The sequence below is a fragment of the Panthera pardus genome, unplaced genomic scaffold (assembly GCF_024362965.1).
Source record: "Panthera pardus isolate Hobbes unplaced genomic scaffold, ASM2436296v1 HiC_scaffold_11, whole genome shotgun sequence".
Classification (NCBI taxonomy): Eukaryota; Metazoa; Chordata; class Mammalia; order Carnivora; family Felidae; genus Panthera; species Panthera pardus.
The window spans coordinates 42069601-42087147 of NW_026526666.1; the positions used below are offsets into that span (position 1 = coordinate 42069601).

General features: G+C 40.3%; 1 protein-coding gene across 3 annotated transcripts in view; it reads right to left on the bottom strand.

The window, feature by feature from the left end:
- Positions 1-17547, bottom strand: part of AK5 (adenylate kinase 5) — a 261105-nt gene that overhangs the window by 24149 nt on the left and 219409 nt on the right. For all 3 annotated transcript variants that reach the window (XM_019413870.2, XM_019413869.2, XM_019413868.2), the window contains one exon: positions 16208-16324. In XM_019413870.2, coding sequence (XP_019269415.1) covers positions 16208-16324 — 117 coding nt within the window. The remainder of the gene's footprint in view (positions 1-16207; positions 16325-17547) is intronic.

Genomic DNA, 17547 nt, shown 5'->3' on the forward strand with positions numbered 1-17547 from the left:
TGTGTGAGAAGAGGTGATTTTTCTAATTGTGGGCATTTTCAGGTCAGTCTTGATGACAGAAAAGACAATTTAGGAACCCATTCAGGTACAAACAGAGACAATGTGTATCTGAGCAGGAGCTGGCAGTAATTGATCCTCTGGACCCAAATCAGTGCAGAACTGAGAGGTAGTTTTGTCTTCCATATGGATTCTCAAGAGTGTGGTTCATAGACCAGCAGCACAGGCACCATTTGGGAGCATGTTAGAAAGGCAGTTGCAGGTACAATCCCTGACCAACTGAATCAGTCTTGCATTTTAAGAAAATCACCAGGCAATTCTTCACAAAATAATAGTTTGGGAAGCTACTCTCCCAAGCCATTTTCTCGTGCCAAGACAATAGGGTTTGACCTAACCTTTCTTCTCTGTTCCCGTCCTATATTGAAACAAAAAATTTTTTAATGTTTTATTTATTTTTGAGAAAGAGAGAGACAGAGACAGAGACAGAGCACCAGTGGGGGAGGAGCAGAGAGGGAAAGAGACAGAATCTGAAGCAGGCTACAGGCTCCAAGCTGTCAGCACAGAGCCTATGCAGGGCTTGATCCCACAAAATGTAAGATCATGACCTGAGCTGAAGTCAGACGCTTAACTGACTGAGCCACCCAGGTGCCCCTCTTCTCCCATCCTGCATAAAATACTATTGAGCAAGCCATCCCATTTGGAAGTGGCCTGTACCACTAATGTTTATAGTATGTAAAATTTTATGAAATGTTTGCATGAAATACCATTTAATTATTTTTCAAAACACTTTGATATATCTGTCTATATCTTTAGACAGTCCTCTGGAGTAGCTTTCTGTGTCCCAGCTCTGCCCCTTTTTCATTAGACTGTGGGTAACCTTTAACACCACATGAATGGAAGAGTGCTATCCCCTCGTCTGAGTGAATCACAGAGCCCTGGGGACAACTCTCTGCCCCCAACATCACCCTGATGGTATCCCTGGAATTCTGCCACAGCAGCATCGGGTTCCTTATAGCCTTTGTATTCAGGAGATCCCCATTAGAGCACAAGTGTCTTGTAAGGGCAGCTGGCATACAGCAGGCAAGCAACATGTCAGTAGCAAAGGCCTTTAGGTACAGCCATCCCTTAAGCCCTCTGACAGGAGGTATTATCTCTCCTCTAAGTAAGAGGAAATGGAGGTTAACTTGCCCAAGGCCACGGAGGACTAGTTAATGACAGTCCTTAGCCAGCTGTGTGTGTGGCTCCAAAGCCTGTTGACTTCACCTTAGAGGACTTCACCTTCAGAATGGGGCTGAGGCCAGATGCCTGGTGGGCCAAATGGGGCCAGGAGAGGGGGGCCAGACAGTGGGAAAGGAAGGGGGTGGTGTCTGAGGCCATTTTATGTTGCAGAAGCTGGCTCTGGCTGCCTCTTGGGTTCTAGCTGGAATGAGCCCTCATCCCAGCAGAGAGCAGCCACCTGTATGAGCATGTCAGCTGCAGTTGACTTGTGAGAATGACTTTGCCTTAGTAATTCCAGCAGGTGCAGTGGGAGGAGGAGTTTACCCTGAGCTCCTGTGACCCTCACTTTGGTTTTCTTCTGATTAAGTCAGGACACTGGTTAGGCCATATTTACCAGTGGGTAGGGGCATGCCACCCAGAAACTCTCTTTTGTTGAGAATAATAGCCATCTTGTTCTCTCCAGGTGCCTCATTTTCCTCACTTTAAAATGAGGACAATACTTTCTACCTTAATAGGACGATTGCCAGGATGAAATGAGTTAATAGATATCAAGTGCCTGGCACATTTTAAGCACTACATAAATGGGAGCCTGGCAATATATTCATCCCTTTGAACTGTAAAAATCCCTGTTGGTCAGATTTGGGTTTAGAAGGAGTCAGAAGTTCCACCCATACTTTTAGCCTAAGTCACATGCACCAGCATATTTATGGTTTCACTGCACTGGGAGGTAAGGGCCCCTGGTTAACAATAAAGTGGCATGACTATTTCTCATTTGCTCTCACCCCAGAGGTATATACCCTCAGGGAACCTCACTATAGTAGGGGTAGGGGGTTAATCCAGCATTCTTGAATAATAACAATAACAATAATAATAATAATAAACCACCCTGCTGCCACCGTAACTTCTGCCCCCATAGTGCCATTACACAGCTCAAAGTTCTACAATGAACTAGAAGTCAGGTGAAGAGGGCAGAAAATTTCAAGTGGAGAATCCCAAGGTATTCCCCAAGGGTTTATCACAATTCCAAGCAATTAGAACACACCACCTAGAAAGTCCGTTGGCCAGATTCATAAGATTTTTTCTTTTTTTTGGCTAAGAGCTCATCCTGAAAATTAGAATACATTTGTAAACAGGATCACTTATTCTGTAGATGGAAGAGTTACAAGGTAGTTAAGAGTAGTCAGGTAGAGGGATAAAGTAATGTCATCATTCACACACCCAGGAATACTATGTGCATACTCAAGGTAAGGGCACCATTTCAGCTAAGAGGCTTCTGGGAGGGAAAAGCCAAGAGCAAGTGCATGCATTTACTTCTGTTAGTATCTGTTTATTTTGGCTGTTGAGCAAAAGGTTGGGTTAACACAAGAAAGTATTTCAATTTCACACTAGAGAGCCAGGCTAAGCACACACCCCCTCCTTGAGATGATAATAACCCTCTAAAGTGGAAACAATAATATCTACTGAATGGGATTATAAAGATTAATAAAATGACATATGTAAAGCATGTAGTTCAATTCCTGGCATATTTTAAGTGCTCAAAAAATAATAGCTATTACTCTGTTAGTTATGTATTCCGTATGGTATTATCTGTATAAAAATGGGTAGAACAGAGACTGGAAGAATACACATCACGATGTTAACAGGAGTTATCTCTGGGTGATTAGTTATTCTTTGTTTTCTAGTTTTCTGTAGTGTCTCATATCTATATGATTTTTATTTCTACAGTCAGAAAAAAACCCCTAATTTTGGAAAAGACTGTAACAATTTATTGAGTACCATATGTAGGCTTATAAATATGTCAGGCACTTTTCAAGGATCCCATCTAATCTTTCTGAGAGACACTGCAGTAGCCATTTTCAATTTACATTTTATAGAAGAAGAAATTGAGATACGTAAAGTTAAATGAGTCGCCAGTGGGTTGTACAGCAGGCTCTTAATACAGGCCTGTTAACAGCAGTCACTATGACCAGGGGTTATCAGCTGGAGTGTGGGATGGAGATGGTGGTCGGACACCCCAACCCCTTCCTCATATTCCTTCTGCCCCTGTCTCACACTCACACATACACACACACACACACACACACACACACACACACACAAACACACCCCTACACACATGCGCTTTCAACATACACATATACATACACTGACACCCTTCCCTTCTCCCAATATACCATATTGGACACTGAAGCCACAGATCATTAATTCAATGGGGCAAAGCCAGTGTTGGGAACAGAAGATAGGACGGTAATAGAGAAATATACAGACATACCCTTAAGCTGTGGATACTAGTTTGTGTTTGGTCTTTGGTAATGTCAGGTACAGGAGTTAAATCCTTAAAGGACTCAGAAGAGTATCTCAGAAGACTCAGAAGACTATAGGTATGTAAGAGCATCAGCCTAACTAACTAACTGGCTTTTCAGCAACAGATGGTCCCGTGCTTCAGGCACATCAGTCTCTGTGACACAGAAAGGCTGGTTAAAACCAGCCAATCCCAGGCCCGAATGGCTTCAAACAGTTGTAGGCCTGATTAGTGCACAAGAAACACTCCCTGTGCTCTCAACCTGGCTGATTGCTCTGAATCTCTGGAGAAAATCAGGTGTCTGTATTTGTCTTTGCCAAATTTCAAATTAATTACTTGTCTGTAATTTGGAGGGGACTCAACAAATGACGGGGTCCCTACAGGGCATAAATGAATTAAGAGCAGCTCATTCTGTATATTTGTATCATCTCTGTTATTCTGGTCAGGTTTAAAGCAAGTACTTGCTTTGGAAGGTTGCACGTGTTCCCTTGCACATAAGCCTAAGTAAGGGACGGTAGAATCTTCTAAATTCACTGTACCCAGAGAGAAATCAATACCATGCTTGATCTTTAAAAACTCTTCCCAGTACTATGTAGAAGATTATTTATGTAGATCTCACCGCAGGCCACCAGTTCATTAATTAAATGGGGCACCTGTGTATTTTGTGAAATGGAATCATGAATTTAGCATTGGTTAAACCTGCCCGGTTGCCATGCTAACAATTCTTTTTCACTCCTGAGTTCTTGTGGGGTTCCTGCTCTGCATATTCTAACACTGTCTGAATGGGGCCCAAAGTGGGAGGGGCCTTCTGCTTTACTTTAGGGTAAATCATATGGGTATTTGAACTCATACACACCAAAGGCCAGGGACAGACCACTGGCTGTGTAAAGCCTTCACCTTGCACTACCTGCATTACAGGCAAAGGAGAAAGGTGTGACGGAGTAGAGATTTACAGATTTGTGTGAGGTGTGATTAAAAAATGAGTCACCCTAATGTAGACAATATTTTATAGCCTTTTATAGCTTAGAAAACATATTAATGCATGTTTTGTCATTCAGTGCTCACAAAACCCTCAAATTAGGGTTTGGCAGGTGTATTGTCATCAGAAGTTGTCTTACTTGCCCAGGGTCACACCAATAAATGGCAGAGGCAAAATCCAGCTTTTCAGACTCTGGACCCCATGAGTGACGTGCTTCAAAGAGGCTCCACGTGAATGCCACTGCTCAAAACAGTTTGGAGTACCACAGGCCTAAAATCAGGGATCTGCCTTCAGACCCAGTTATAAAAATCCCCAAGAGAGAATTAGGATTATAATTTTGCTGTTGTTTGCACACAGTAGTTGACAAAACAAAACAAAAAAAAGATGCTTATCTTTACCACACATCTTACTTATCACGCTGGGCCATTTGGGCGTTTCAAAAGAACAACTTTACAAAGTAGACTTTTAAAAGCCATTCTTCCTCCAGTACTTTCAAGCTAGTGCATAACCTGCCTTGACTCTCTTGGAGACCCTCCCAGGGCTCTTTGGACCTTAATTTAAGTTCACAGGCAAGGGAAGTGTGAAATCACCTAGAAGGGTGCTATGGCTTTGAAGCCTGAACTTCAGTAGGCACTGTGGACCCCGCAGGGGTTACGGCGTGTCTCCCATCGTGTTTTAACGGTGTTTCCACAACTGCCAATCCCTGACAGGCAGGCAGTTTCTCAAGACCCTGACTACAACAACTTCTCTGTGTCCTCTCTCAATCCTCTAGCCTTGAAAAGGTCCTGACTCTAAAGTGGTGTAGAAAAAATTTCCCCATTCCTGGGAACAGCATGGAAGTTTTTTGTGTGTCTTGCATCCATGAGATACAGCCACACCAACACTAAACCATCCTACATGCCTAGAAAACTGACTGGAGGATTAGCACAACAATCTGCACAACCTGAACCACAAAATTCATTAGGTACATGGTGTGGAGAACTGAACTTGGGGAGCGATAAGCTGCGAAAGATAGGGAACCACTTTTGCGGGCGGAGAGAGGAGGGAGACTAGAGTGGGGCGGAGAATACAGGAAAAGCACCCCTCCCCAAAAGCAGCTGAAGAGAAAGTGGAAAATTGGAAACAGCCGCAGGGACTAAACTAAAAAGGGAGAAAGGAGAAAGGAGAGGGTTTAAATTCCAGTAAGACTGTAAACAAGGGGAGTGCAAAGGCTGCAACTCTGCAGCTTGATACCTGGCGATGCTCTGGTGGGAAGGGCAAATCCCCAGGAACAGAGTGGGATCCGGGAGGTTCTCGGGCCACACGGGGAAAAGTGGTTCCACTGCTGGAAGGTCATTTGGTAGAGACTGTTGAAGCCACCTGGTCCCAGCAGACCCCAGAAGGCAGCCACATTCGCTGGTGCTGGGGCAAGGTCGTTAAGGGTGAAGCCTGGTGCCAGATGTGTATTGCAATTTTCCATTATCCCTGAAATGCTGATGCTACACTATCTTGCGAACTTTTTCTGGCACCTGGCCACAGTCTCGGGGCACTGGCAGCAGCAGGGTCCAGCAAGCATTCCCGGGTGCAGCCGATATTCAGCCATTGCTCATTCAGCCATTGCTCAGTGAGACCCTCCTGCAGAGGGGCAGGACGGGTCAAAGCCGCAGTCCTTCTGAAGTTAAGGGGCCGGGGAAAACAGCCACATTTGAGACGAAACTCAGGAGAGAGGTACTGCCTGGGGCCTGGTCACAGAGAGTGAAAAAGCGGGGAGTGGATGATCGCTGAAGACAGAGGACGGGTGCGCGATTGCTGATCTGGGAGAACAGACTGGGTAGCTGGTGGGCGCCATTTTCACCGCTCCCGCGCATGCGCATACGCACCTACGAGCCTCGGAACAATCCACCCCAGTATGCTAGCAGCGCCATCTAGTGGAGAGCGGAGCTGTTACCCTGAGTCCTGCCCAACTGGGCCAACTTCGCTCTTCAAGTGCACAAGTCTCACTGCCTGCTTAGCTTTTGGACTATAAAGCACTACATAGACTGACTTCTAGGGGAAAACAAACTAATTTCACTCCTATTTCAATCTGTTAGCAGGTTCATCTATTCAATTTTATTTCTTTTTTTTTTTCTTTTTCTCTTTTTTACTTTTTCTTGAATACAGAAAAAATTCATTTTTCTTTTCAATTTTTATTAAAAATATTAACTTTTATTACTATATTTTTTAGTTTTGTGTAATTTTTTTCAAATTCTATTTTACTTCCATCGTTTTATTTTAGTCTTCTTCAGTGTATTCACCTTTTCAAATTTTTAAACAATTTCCTTTTTTTCTTTCTTTTCCTTTTTTCTCTTTTTCGTTTTTCTTTCTCTTGAATGCAGAAAAACTTCATTTTTACTTTCATTTGCTATTAAAAATTTTTTTCTTTAATTTTTATTACTATATTTTTGCTTTTATGTAAATTTTTTCAAATTCTACTTTACTTCCATCATCTTATTTTAGTCTACTACAGTGTATTCACTTTTTCAAATTTTCAAACAATTTCTTTTTTTTCTTTTTATCTTTTTCGTTTCCTTTTTTCTTAAATACAGAAAAAGGAAAAATTCATATTTATTTTTAATTTTTATTAAAAATATTTTCTTTAATTTTTATCTACTATATTCTTTACTTTTGTGTATATTTTCTTAAATTCTATTTTACCTCCATACATCTCATTTTAGTCTACTTCAGTGTATTCATTTTTTCAAATTCTCAAACGATTCCCTTTTTTTTCTCTCTGCCCCCCCCCCCCCTTTTTTTTGTTTGTTTGTTTCTCTAATCTGTCAAACCACTTTCAACACCCAGACCAAAACACACCTAGGATCTAGCATCATCTATTTGATTTGTGTGTGTGTGTGTGTGTGTGTGTGTGTGTTTAATTTTTAATTTTAATATTTTTTAATTTTAATTTTTTTAATTTCAATTTTTCTACCTCATTAATTCCTTTTCTCCCTTCAAAATGACAAAACGAAGGAATTCACCCCAAAGGAAAGAGCACAAAGAAACGACAGCCAGGGATTCAACCAACACAGATACAAGCAAGATGTCTGAACCAGAATTTAGAATCACGACAATAAGAATACTAGCTGGAATTGAAAATAGATTAGAATCCCTTTCTGCAGAGATAAAAGAAGTTAAAAATAGCCAGAATGAAATTAAAAATGCTATAACTGAGCTGCAAACATGGATGGATGCAGTGGCGGCAAGGATGGACGAGGCAGAACAGAGAATCAGCAATATAGAGGACAAACTTATAGAGAATAATGAAGCAGAAAAAAAGAGGGAGATTAAGGCAAAAGAGCCCATTTAAGAATTAGAGAAATCAGTGACTCATTAAAAAGGAATCATAGGGGTCCTAGAAGAGGAAGAGAGCGAAATAGGCGTAGAAGGGTTGTGTGAGCAAATCATAGCAGAAAACTTTCCTAACCTGGGGAAAGACACAGACATCAAAATCCAGGAAGCACAGAGGACCCCCATTAGATTCAACAAAAACCGACCATCAAGAAGGCATATCATAGTCAAATTCACAAAATACTCAGGCAAGGAGAGAATCATGAAAGCAGCGAGGGAAAAAAGTCCCTAACCTACAAGGGAAGACAGATCAGGTTTGTAGCAGACCTATCCACAGAAACTTGGCAGGCCAGAAAGGAGTGGCAGGATATATTCAATGTGCTGAATCAGAAAAATATGCAGCCAAGAATTCTTTCTCCAGCAAGGCTGTCATTCAAAATAGAAGGAGAGATAAAAAGTTTTCCAGACAAACAAAAATTAAAGGAGTTTGTGACCACTAAACCAGCCCTGCAAGAAATTTTAAGGGGGACTTTCTGAGGGGAGAAAAGATGAAAAAAAAATATATATATATATATCTCTCAAAAGCAACAAAGATTAGAAAGGACCAGAGAACACCAACAGAAACTCCAACTCTACAAGCAACATAATAGCAATAAATTCATATCTTTCAGTACTCACTCTAAATGTCAGTAGACTCAATACTCCAATCAAAAGACATAGGGTAACAGAATGGATAAGAAAACAAGACCCATTTATGTGCTGTTTACAAGAGACCCACTTTAGACCTAAAGACACCTTCGGATTGAAAATAAGGTGATGGAGAAACATCTATCTTGCTAATGGTCAACAAAAGAAAGCCAGAGTAGCCATATTTATATCAGACAATGTAGACTTTAAAATAAAGACTGTATCAAGAGATGCAAAAGGGCATTATATCATAATCAAGGGGTCTATCCACCAAGAAGACCTAACAATTGTAAACATTTATGCGCCAAATGTGCAAGCACCCAAATATATAAATCAATTAATCACAGCCATAAAGAAACTCATCAATAGTAATACCATAATGGTAGGAGACTTCAACACCCCACTCACAGCCATGGACAGATCATCTAATCAAAAAACCAACAAGGAAACAATGGCTTTGAATGATACACTGGACCAGATGGACTTAACAGATATATTCAGAACATTTCATCCTAAAGCAGCAGATATACATTCTTCTCCAGTGCACATGGAATGTTCTCCAGAATAGACCATATACTGGGACACAAATCAACCCTAAGTAAGCACAAAAAGATTGAGATCATACCATGCATATTTTCAGACCACAACGCTATGAAACTCGAAATCAACCACAAGAAAAAGTTTGGAAAGGTAACAAATACTTGGAGACTGAAGAACATCCTACTAAAGAATAAATGGGCTAACCAAGCAGTTAAAGAGGAAATTAAAAAGTATATGGAAGTCAATGAAAATGATAACACCACAACCCAAAACCTCTGGGACGCAGCAAAGGTGGTCATAAGAGGAAAGTATATAGCAATCCAGGCCTTCCTAAAGAAGGAAGAAAGATCTCAGATACACAGCCCAACCTTACGCCTTAAGGAGCTGGGAAAAGAACAACAAATAAAACCCAAAGCCAGCAGAAGACAGGAAATAATAAAGATTAGAGCAGAAATTAATGCTATCAAAACCAAAAAAACAGTAGAACAGATCAATGAAACCAGGAGATGGTTCTTATAAAGAATTAACAAAATTGATAAACCACTAGCCCGTTTGATCAAAAAGGAAAAGGAAAGGACTCAAATAAATAAAAGAATGAAAGAGGAGAGATCACAACCAACACAACAAAAATAAAAACAATAATAAGAGAATATTATGAGCAATTATATGCCAATTAAATGGGTAATCTGGAAGAAATGGACAAATTCCTAGAGACATATACACTACCAAAACCGAAACAGGAAGAAATAGAAAATTTGAACAGACCTATAACCAATAAGGAAATCGAATTAGTAATCAAAACTCTGCCAAAAAACAAGAGTCTAGGGCCAGATGGCTTCCCAGGGGAATTCTACCAAACATTTAAGGAAGAGTTAACACCTATTCTCTTAAAGGTGTTCGAAAAAATAGAAATGGAAGGACAACTTCCAAACTATTTCTATGAAGCCAGCCAGCAACCTTGATTCCAAAACCAGAGACCCCACTAAAAAGGAGAACTACAGACCAATTTCCCTGATGAACATGGATGCAAAAATCCTCAACAAGATATTAGCCAACTGGCTCCAACAATACATTAAAAAAAATTATTCACATGACCAAGCGGGATTTATACCTAGGACGCAGGGCTGGTTCAATATCCGCAAAACAATTAACGTGATTCATCACATCAATAAAAGAAAGGACAAGAACCATATAATCTTCTCAATAGATGCAGAGAAAGCATTTGACAAAATACAGTATCGTTTCTTGATAAAAATCCTCAAGAAACTAGGGGTAGAAGGAGGATACCTTGAGATCATAAAAGCCATATATGAATGACCCAACGCTAATATCATCCTCAATGGGGAAAAACTGAGAGCCTTCCCCCTAAGGTCAGGAACAAGACAGGGATGTCCACTCTCACCACTGTTATTCAACATAGTATCGGAAGTCTTAGCCTCTGCAATCAGACAACACAAAGAAATAAAAGGCATCCAAATCGGCCAGGAGGAGGTCAAACTTTCACTCTTCGCAGATGATATGATACTCTATATGGAAAACCCACACGATTCCACCAAAAAACTGCTAGAATTGATCCATGAATTCAGCAAAGTTGCAGGATATAAAATCAACTCACAGAAATTGGTTGCGTTCCTATACACCAACAATGAAGCGACAGAAAAAGGAATCGATCCCATTTATAGCTGCAACAAAAACCATAAAATAACTAGGAATAAATCTAACCAAAGAGGTGAAAAATCTATACGCTGAAAACTATAGAAAGCTTATGAAAGAAACTGAAGAAGACATAAAAATGGAAAAAGATTCCATGCTCCTGGATAGGAAGAGCAAATATTGTTAAAATGTCAATACTACCCAAAGCAATCCACATAGTCAATGCAATCCCTATCAAAGTAACACCAGCATTCTTCACAGAGCTAGAGCAAATAATCCTAAAATTTGTATGGAACCAGACAAGACCCTGAATAGCCAACGCAATCTTGGAAAAGAAAACCAAAGCAGGAGGCATCACAATCCTGGACTTCAAGCTATACTATAAAGCTGTCATCATCAAGACAGTATGGTACTGGCACAAGAACAGACACTCAGATCAATGGAACAGAAAAAAGAACCCAGAAATGGACCCATGAATGTATGGCCAACTAATCTTTGACAAAGCAGGAAAGAATATCCAATGGAATAAAGACAGTCTCTTCAGCAAGTGGTGCTGGGAAAACTGGACAGTGACATGCGGAAGAATGAACCTGGACCACTTTCTTACACCATATACAAAAATAAGCTCAAAATGGATCAAAGACCTAAATGTAAGACAGGAAGCCATCAAACTCCTTGAGGAGAAAGCAGGCAACAACCTCTTTGACCTTGGCTGCAGCAACTTCTTACTCAACACGTCTCCAGAGGCAAGGGAAACAAAAGCAAAAATGAACTATTGGGACCTCATCAAAATAAAAAGCTTCTGCACAGCAAAGGAAACAATCAGCAAAACTAAAAGGCAACTGACAGAATGGGAGAAGTTATTTGCAAATGGCATATCAGATAAAGAGGTAGTATCCAAAATCTAGAAAGAACTTCTCAAACTCAGCACCCAAAAATCAAATAATCCAGTGAAGAAATGGGCAAAAGGCATGAATAGACACTTCTCCAAAGAAGACATCCAGATGGCCAACCGACACATGAAAAAATGCTCAACGTCACTCATCATCAGGGAAATGCAACTCAAAGCCACAATGAGATACCACCTGACACCTGTCAGAATGGCTAACATGAACAACTCAGGCAACAACAGATGTTGGCGAGGATGCGGAGAAAGAGGATCTCTTTTGCATTGTTGGTGGGAATGCAAGCTGCTGCAGCCACTCTGGAAAACAGTATGGAGGTTCCTCAAAATACTAAAAATAGAACTACCTTACGACCCAGCAATTGCACTATTAGGCATTTATCCATGGGATACAGGTGTGCTGTTTCGAAGGGACACATGCACCCCCATGTTTATAGCAGCACTATCAACAATAGCCAAAGTATGGAAAGAGCCCAAATGTCCATCGATGGATGAATGGATAAAGACGATGTGGTATATATATATAATGGAGTATTACTCGGCAATCAAAATGAACGACATCTTGCCATTTGCAACTACGTGGATAGAACTGGAGGGTATTATGCTAAGTGACATTAGTCAGAAAAAGACAAAAATCATATGACTTTACTCATCTGAGGACTTTGAGAAACAAATGAACATAAGGGAAGGGAAACAAAAATAATATAAAAACAGGGAAAGGGACAAAACAGAAGAGACTCTTAAATATAGAAAACAAACAGAGGGTTGCTGGAGGGATTGTGGGAGTGGGGGATGAGCTAAATAGGTAAGGGGCATTAAGGAATTTACTTCTGAAATCATTGTTTCACTATATGCTAACTAATTTGGATGTAAATTTTAAAAAATAAAAAAATAAAATTAAAAAAATAAAAAAAAATTGTAAAAAAATAAAAATAAAAAATTTTCCTGTTCCTTAGTTACTTGGCATATATCCCCAGGAACCTTATACACAGCTTGAACAATGGCTAAAAGACTAGAACAATCAAAAATGTAAAACAATCTACAGAAGACTCCATAGTGTTAAGATGTTAGTACTACCCAAAGTGACCTGCAGATTTAATGCAACCCCTTATCAAAGTCCCAATGGCATTGGCTTTTTTTTTTTTTTACAGAAATAGAAATACCCATCCTAAAAATTCATAGGAAATATCAAGGCTTCCTGAATACCCAAAACAATCTTGAAAAAGTACAAAGTTAGAGGTCTCATGGTTCCTGATTTAAAAACTTATTACAAAGTCACGGTAATAGAAACTGTGTGGAAATGGCATAAAGGCAGACATACAGAGTGATGGAATAGAACAGACAGCCTGGAAACAAACTTACATATATGGTCAAGTGATTTTTCACAAGGGTGTCAAGAGCATTCAATCGGGGAAAAACAGTCTTTTCAACAAATGGTGTTGGGAAAACCAGATATCCACATGCAAAAGAATGAGATTGGACCCTTATTTTGTACAAGAATTGGTCAAAATGACCAATTGAGGTGGCTGAGTTGATTGAATGTCTGACTCTTGATGTCGGCTCAGGTCATGATCTCATGGTTTGTGAGATGGGGGCCAGTCCCTTGTCGGGCTCTGTGCTGACAGTGCAGAGCCTGGTTTGGATTCACTCTCTCCCCCTCTCTCTACACCTCCCTCATTCATGCTTGCTTGCACACTCTCCCTCTCAAAAGAAATAAATTTTAAAAATTAAAAAAATGAATGAAAGATCTAAATGTAAGAACTAAAACTATACAACTCTTCAAGAAAACAAAAGAAAAGCCTCATGACATTGATTTGTTCATGGTTTCTTGGACATGACATTAAAACCCAGGGAACAAAAGCAAAAATAGATAAACTGGACTATATAAAAATAAAAAAGACTTCTGTGTATCAAAGGATACAATTAACAGAATGAAAAGGCCACATACAGAGTGGGAGAAAAATTAGCAAATCATATATCTGATAAGAGGTTAGTATCCAGAATATATAAATAACTCGTACAATTTAACAACAAGAAACCAAACAACCTGATTTGAAAATGGGCAAGGGATGTGAATCGACTTTTCTCCAAAGAAGATACTACAAATGGCCAACAAGAACATGAATGGATGCTCAACATCACTCATCTTTGGGAAAATGGAAACCCAAACCACAATCAGAAGTCACCTCATGCCCATAAGGATGGCTGCTATCAAATCCCCCAGAAAATAACAGGTGTTGGTGAAGATGTAGAGAAACTGGATCCCTTGCACACTTGCTGGTGGGAATGTAAAATGGTGCAGTGGCTATGGTAGGTGGCAAGTGATAGAATTACGACATGTTCCAGTAACTTCACTTCTGTATATATACAAAAGGAATTGAAAGCAGAGTCTTGAAGAAGTATTTGTACATCCATGTTCATAGCATTATTTATAATAGCCAAAAAGCAGAAGCAACCCAAGTAACTACTGATGGATGAATGGATAAACAAAATATCTTTCAGCCTTAGAAAGGAAGGAAATTGTAACACATGCCACAACATGAATGAGTCTTGAGGATATTATGCTAAGTGAAATAGGCCAGCTACAAAAGGACAAGTCTGTCTTATTCCACTTGTGAGAGGTCCCTAGAGTAGTCAAATTCAGAGACAGAAAGTAGAATTGTGGTTGCCAGGGGCTGAGGGGAGAGAGAAACAGGGAGTTGTTATTTCATGGGTGTAGGGTTTCCATTTTGCAGGATGAAAAGACTTCTTAAGAATGAATGCACAACAATTGAACTGTACAGTTCAATAAAATTCGTTAAGATGTTAACTTAAAAAAAATTTTTTTTAAATGTTTATTTATTTTTGAGAGAGACAGAGACAGAGTGTGAACAGGGGAGGGGCAGAGAGAGGGAGAGACAGAATCCGAAATAGGCTCCAGGCTCTGAGCTATCAGCCCAGAGCCCGACACAGGGCTTGAACTCACAACCCATGAGATCGTGACCTGAGCCGAAGTCGGATGCCCAACCGACTGAGCCACCCAGGCGTCCTAGATGTTAACTTTTATGTTATGTATGTTTTACCATGATTTAAAAAAAAAAAAAAGTAGAACAATCTTCCTAATTCCATTCTTTGAAAAAAGTAGTTGATTTATATTGAAGTTTGAGCTCTTAAAGTGGTTTGTTTTGTGAGAAAAAGCTCATTAGAACACTGGCTCTGAGTGCCTCCCCTGCCCCCCGCCCCATCAGGAACTACCTGGAACCACCCACTGCAGTCACAGACTCTGCCGCCCCGCCTTGATGGAGGCTCTGGAGGTGAGGGAAAGCCCTGCCCGATTCACAGCCCACTCTTGCCAAGTAGGCCAGGGCATTTGTTCTTTTACTCTGGTTGCAAGGAGGAAATGTAGGAGAAGGCGAGCAATTGCCTTTAAATATTCAGATACTATCTAAGGAAGTTCAGTCAAACAGGCTTAGAAGGTCAGACTAACCCCCAGGAGACACACAAGTACAATTCACTTTAATGAACGTCGCAGTGTTAGAGATGGATGGAGACGGGCCTCCAAATCTTTGTCCTACCAGCAGTTGTCACTTATCTTCCATGTGATTGTGGGCAAGTCATGTAACCTCTTTGAGCTTAATTCATCACCTTTAACATGAAGAAAATACCTCCTCTTTCTATCTTAAAAGATTCTTAATAATGTATGAAATGAAATATATATGAAAATATTTTAAAACTAGTCAAAAGAAAAATCTACATAAATATTAATTCTTGCAAGCTCTGGCATCTTTGTTTAATAAATGGGGACAAGTGTCTCTCTCTTGCTTGGACTTAGAGGTGAATGTATGTAAAGCATGTAGCACAGGAGTGAGCCCAGAGTGGGTTCAATAAATGAGAGTTATGATGGGTTTTTACTTACTGTTGTTCACCTGTAAGTGGCCCTGATCCACCCACTTCACTAAGAGAGGGTGGGAGTTGAGGAGGCTGGATGGTGGGAGGCTGGAGCATTTGGTACATTTGATTCTGCCTGTCCAGCATCAATTCCCTTGCTAGCCTCTAGGGGCATCCCTATTCTTTCTTGGGTGATATCCCTTCCCTTCTTCAGTCTGTGTGCTTCAGGTATGGTGCCTGTTCTTCCTTCTCCCTTCTCATCCCTGACCTGGTCCTCCAGGATGAATCAGGATATTCCCGGATATTTCATTATATGCCCTCCCATCTTCCCCTTGGCCACAGTGATTGGTTCAGTGATGGGCTCATGACCTAATCCAGGATAACGAAACACAACCCTGGGTCTTTTGCTGCACCCACTGGAAAAGAAAAACACTTTCTGTGAGATCACTTAGATGGTGAAATATAAGCCTAGAATTCAAGAGATGGAGAAAGTCACACCATTGACGAACAAATCTGAATACATGGATCCAACCAAGTGTGAACCACTCCTGGACATTTTTGTTAATTGAGCCGATAAATCCACCACCATCACCCAACCCACCCTCCTCTTTTTTGTCATTTTGTGTTGAGCTTTTGCCATTTGTCACTAAAGGTTTGATTAACGTAATTAGGAGAGGGATAGACTTTGAATTTATCCCCCAACCTCAATGATATCCCTAATTGTCCTTCTGGGAAGATCCCCGTAACAACAGCTTACCCTACGTCCGAACTCTTCCCCTTGCTTCACTTCCTGGGGATAGCCATCAATCAGGAAGCCCTTGGTGTCACTGAGGCTGGCCAACATGGCCTCCTTCAGGAGCTCCAGAATGATGCGCTGGAGCAGAGAGAGAGAATGGTCAGCATCTGAGCTCTTTCATAGAACAATGCTAGAATCACCACCCACCTCCATCAGTCATCCCATTTGGGGAGGGAGAAAGGTTCAGATAAGATTAACAGCAGACAGCAATATACCATATTTCATCCATTCTTAATCTCACTTCCCCCATTTTACTGCCTATGAAATTGATAGGTGTATTACAATCAGTCATAGTTTAAAAAGTTTTTTGTTTTTGTTTTTTTTTTTTTTTCTGGCTGGTATAGCTATATATGAGATAGCTTATTAGTTCTATTTTACTAGGGTATCTTAAAATAACAGCATCTTAGAATAAATGAAATTCATATGGCCATGAATTAGGGATAATGGAAGTTTAAAACTAAGCAAAACATGGTATAAAATGTGCTTCTCTGTTGATTTTTTTCCCAGGAAATATTCTAAAAATTTGACAGCTACTGACTTGAGAAAACTTTCTATAAATATGAAGTAGCATTTTCTAGCAGTATCACTTTTTCTGTTAAAAATTTTGATTTAACCTGTGCTTCTGAAAATGAGAGGAGAGAGATACATGGAATCTTGGGACTGGATGTAGGAAAAATGTGACCAGCTGCCCAAATGGGGGGAATTCTCTGTTCTCTGGTTCCCTGGCATCCTCTGACTTTTGTTCGGGGCTTGGGGAATACACAGCCATCACAAGGGTGGTAAGAAACTATGCCTAGGTTCTAGTGAATTAACTCCTCATGAAGTTTATATTCTAGATAGAAAGATAGATAATACATAAAGAAATATATAATAAATAATCAGCTAGAGAGAATTGTTAAGGACAAAATTAAAGTAAGGCAAAGAGATACAAAATTCTGGAGGTGCTATTTTAGATAAGGTAGTCAGGGAAGGCCTCTTTGATAAATTGGGATATTTAAGTAGGGATCTGGACAAAGTAAAGGAGCAAACTATATTAATATATCAAGTTGAGGAAACAGCAGTGCAAAGGCCCTGAGGCAGAAACAGCCTGGCCTGTGGGAAGAATAATGGTGAGGCCAGTGGCTGGGTGTAAAATAATGTTGGAAAGGTAGCTGGAGTCCAGAGTCACAGGAAGGACTCTGGATTTCATTCTCAGTGTGGTGGGGATCCACTGGAAGCTTCTGGGAAAGGGAATAACACAATTTGACAAACATTTTAAAGAAATCCGTCTGGCTGCTATGAAGAGTAAACTGGAGGGGGAA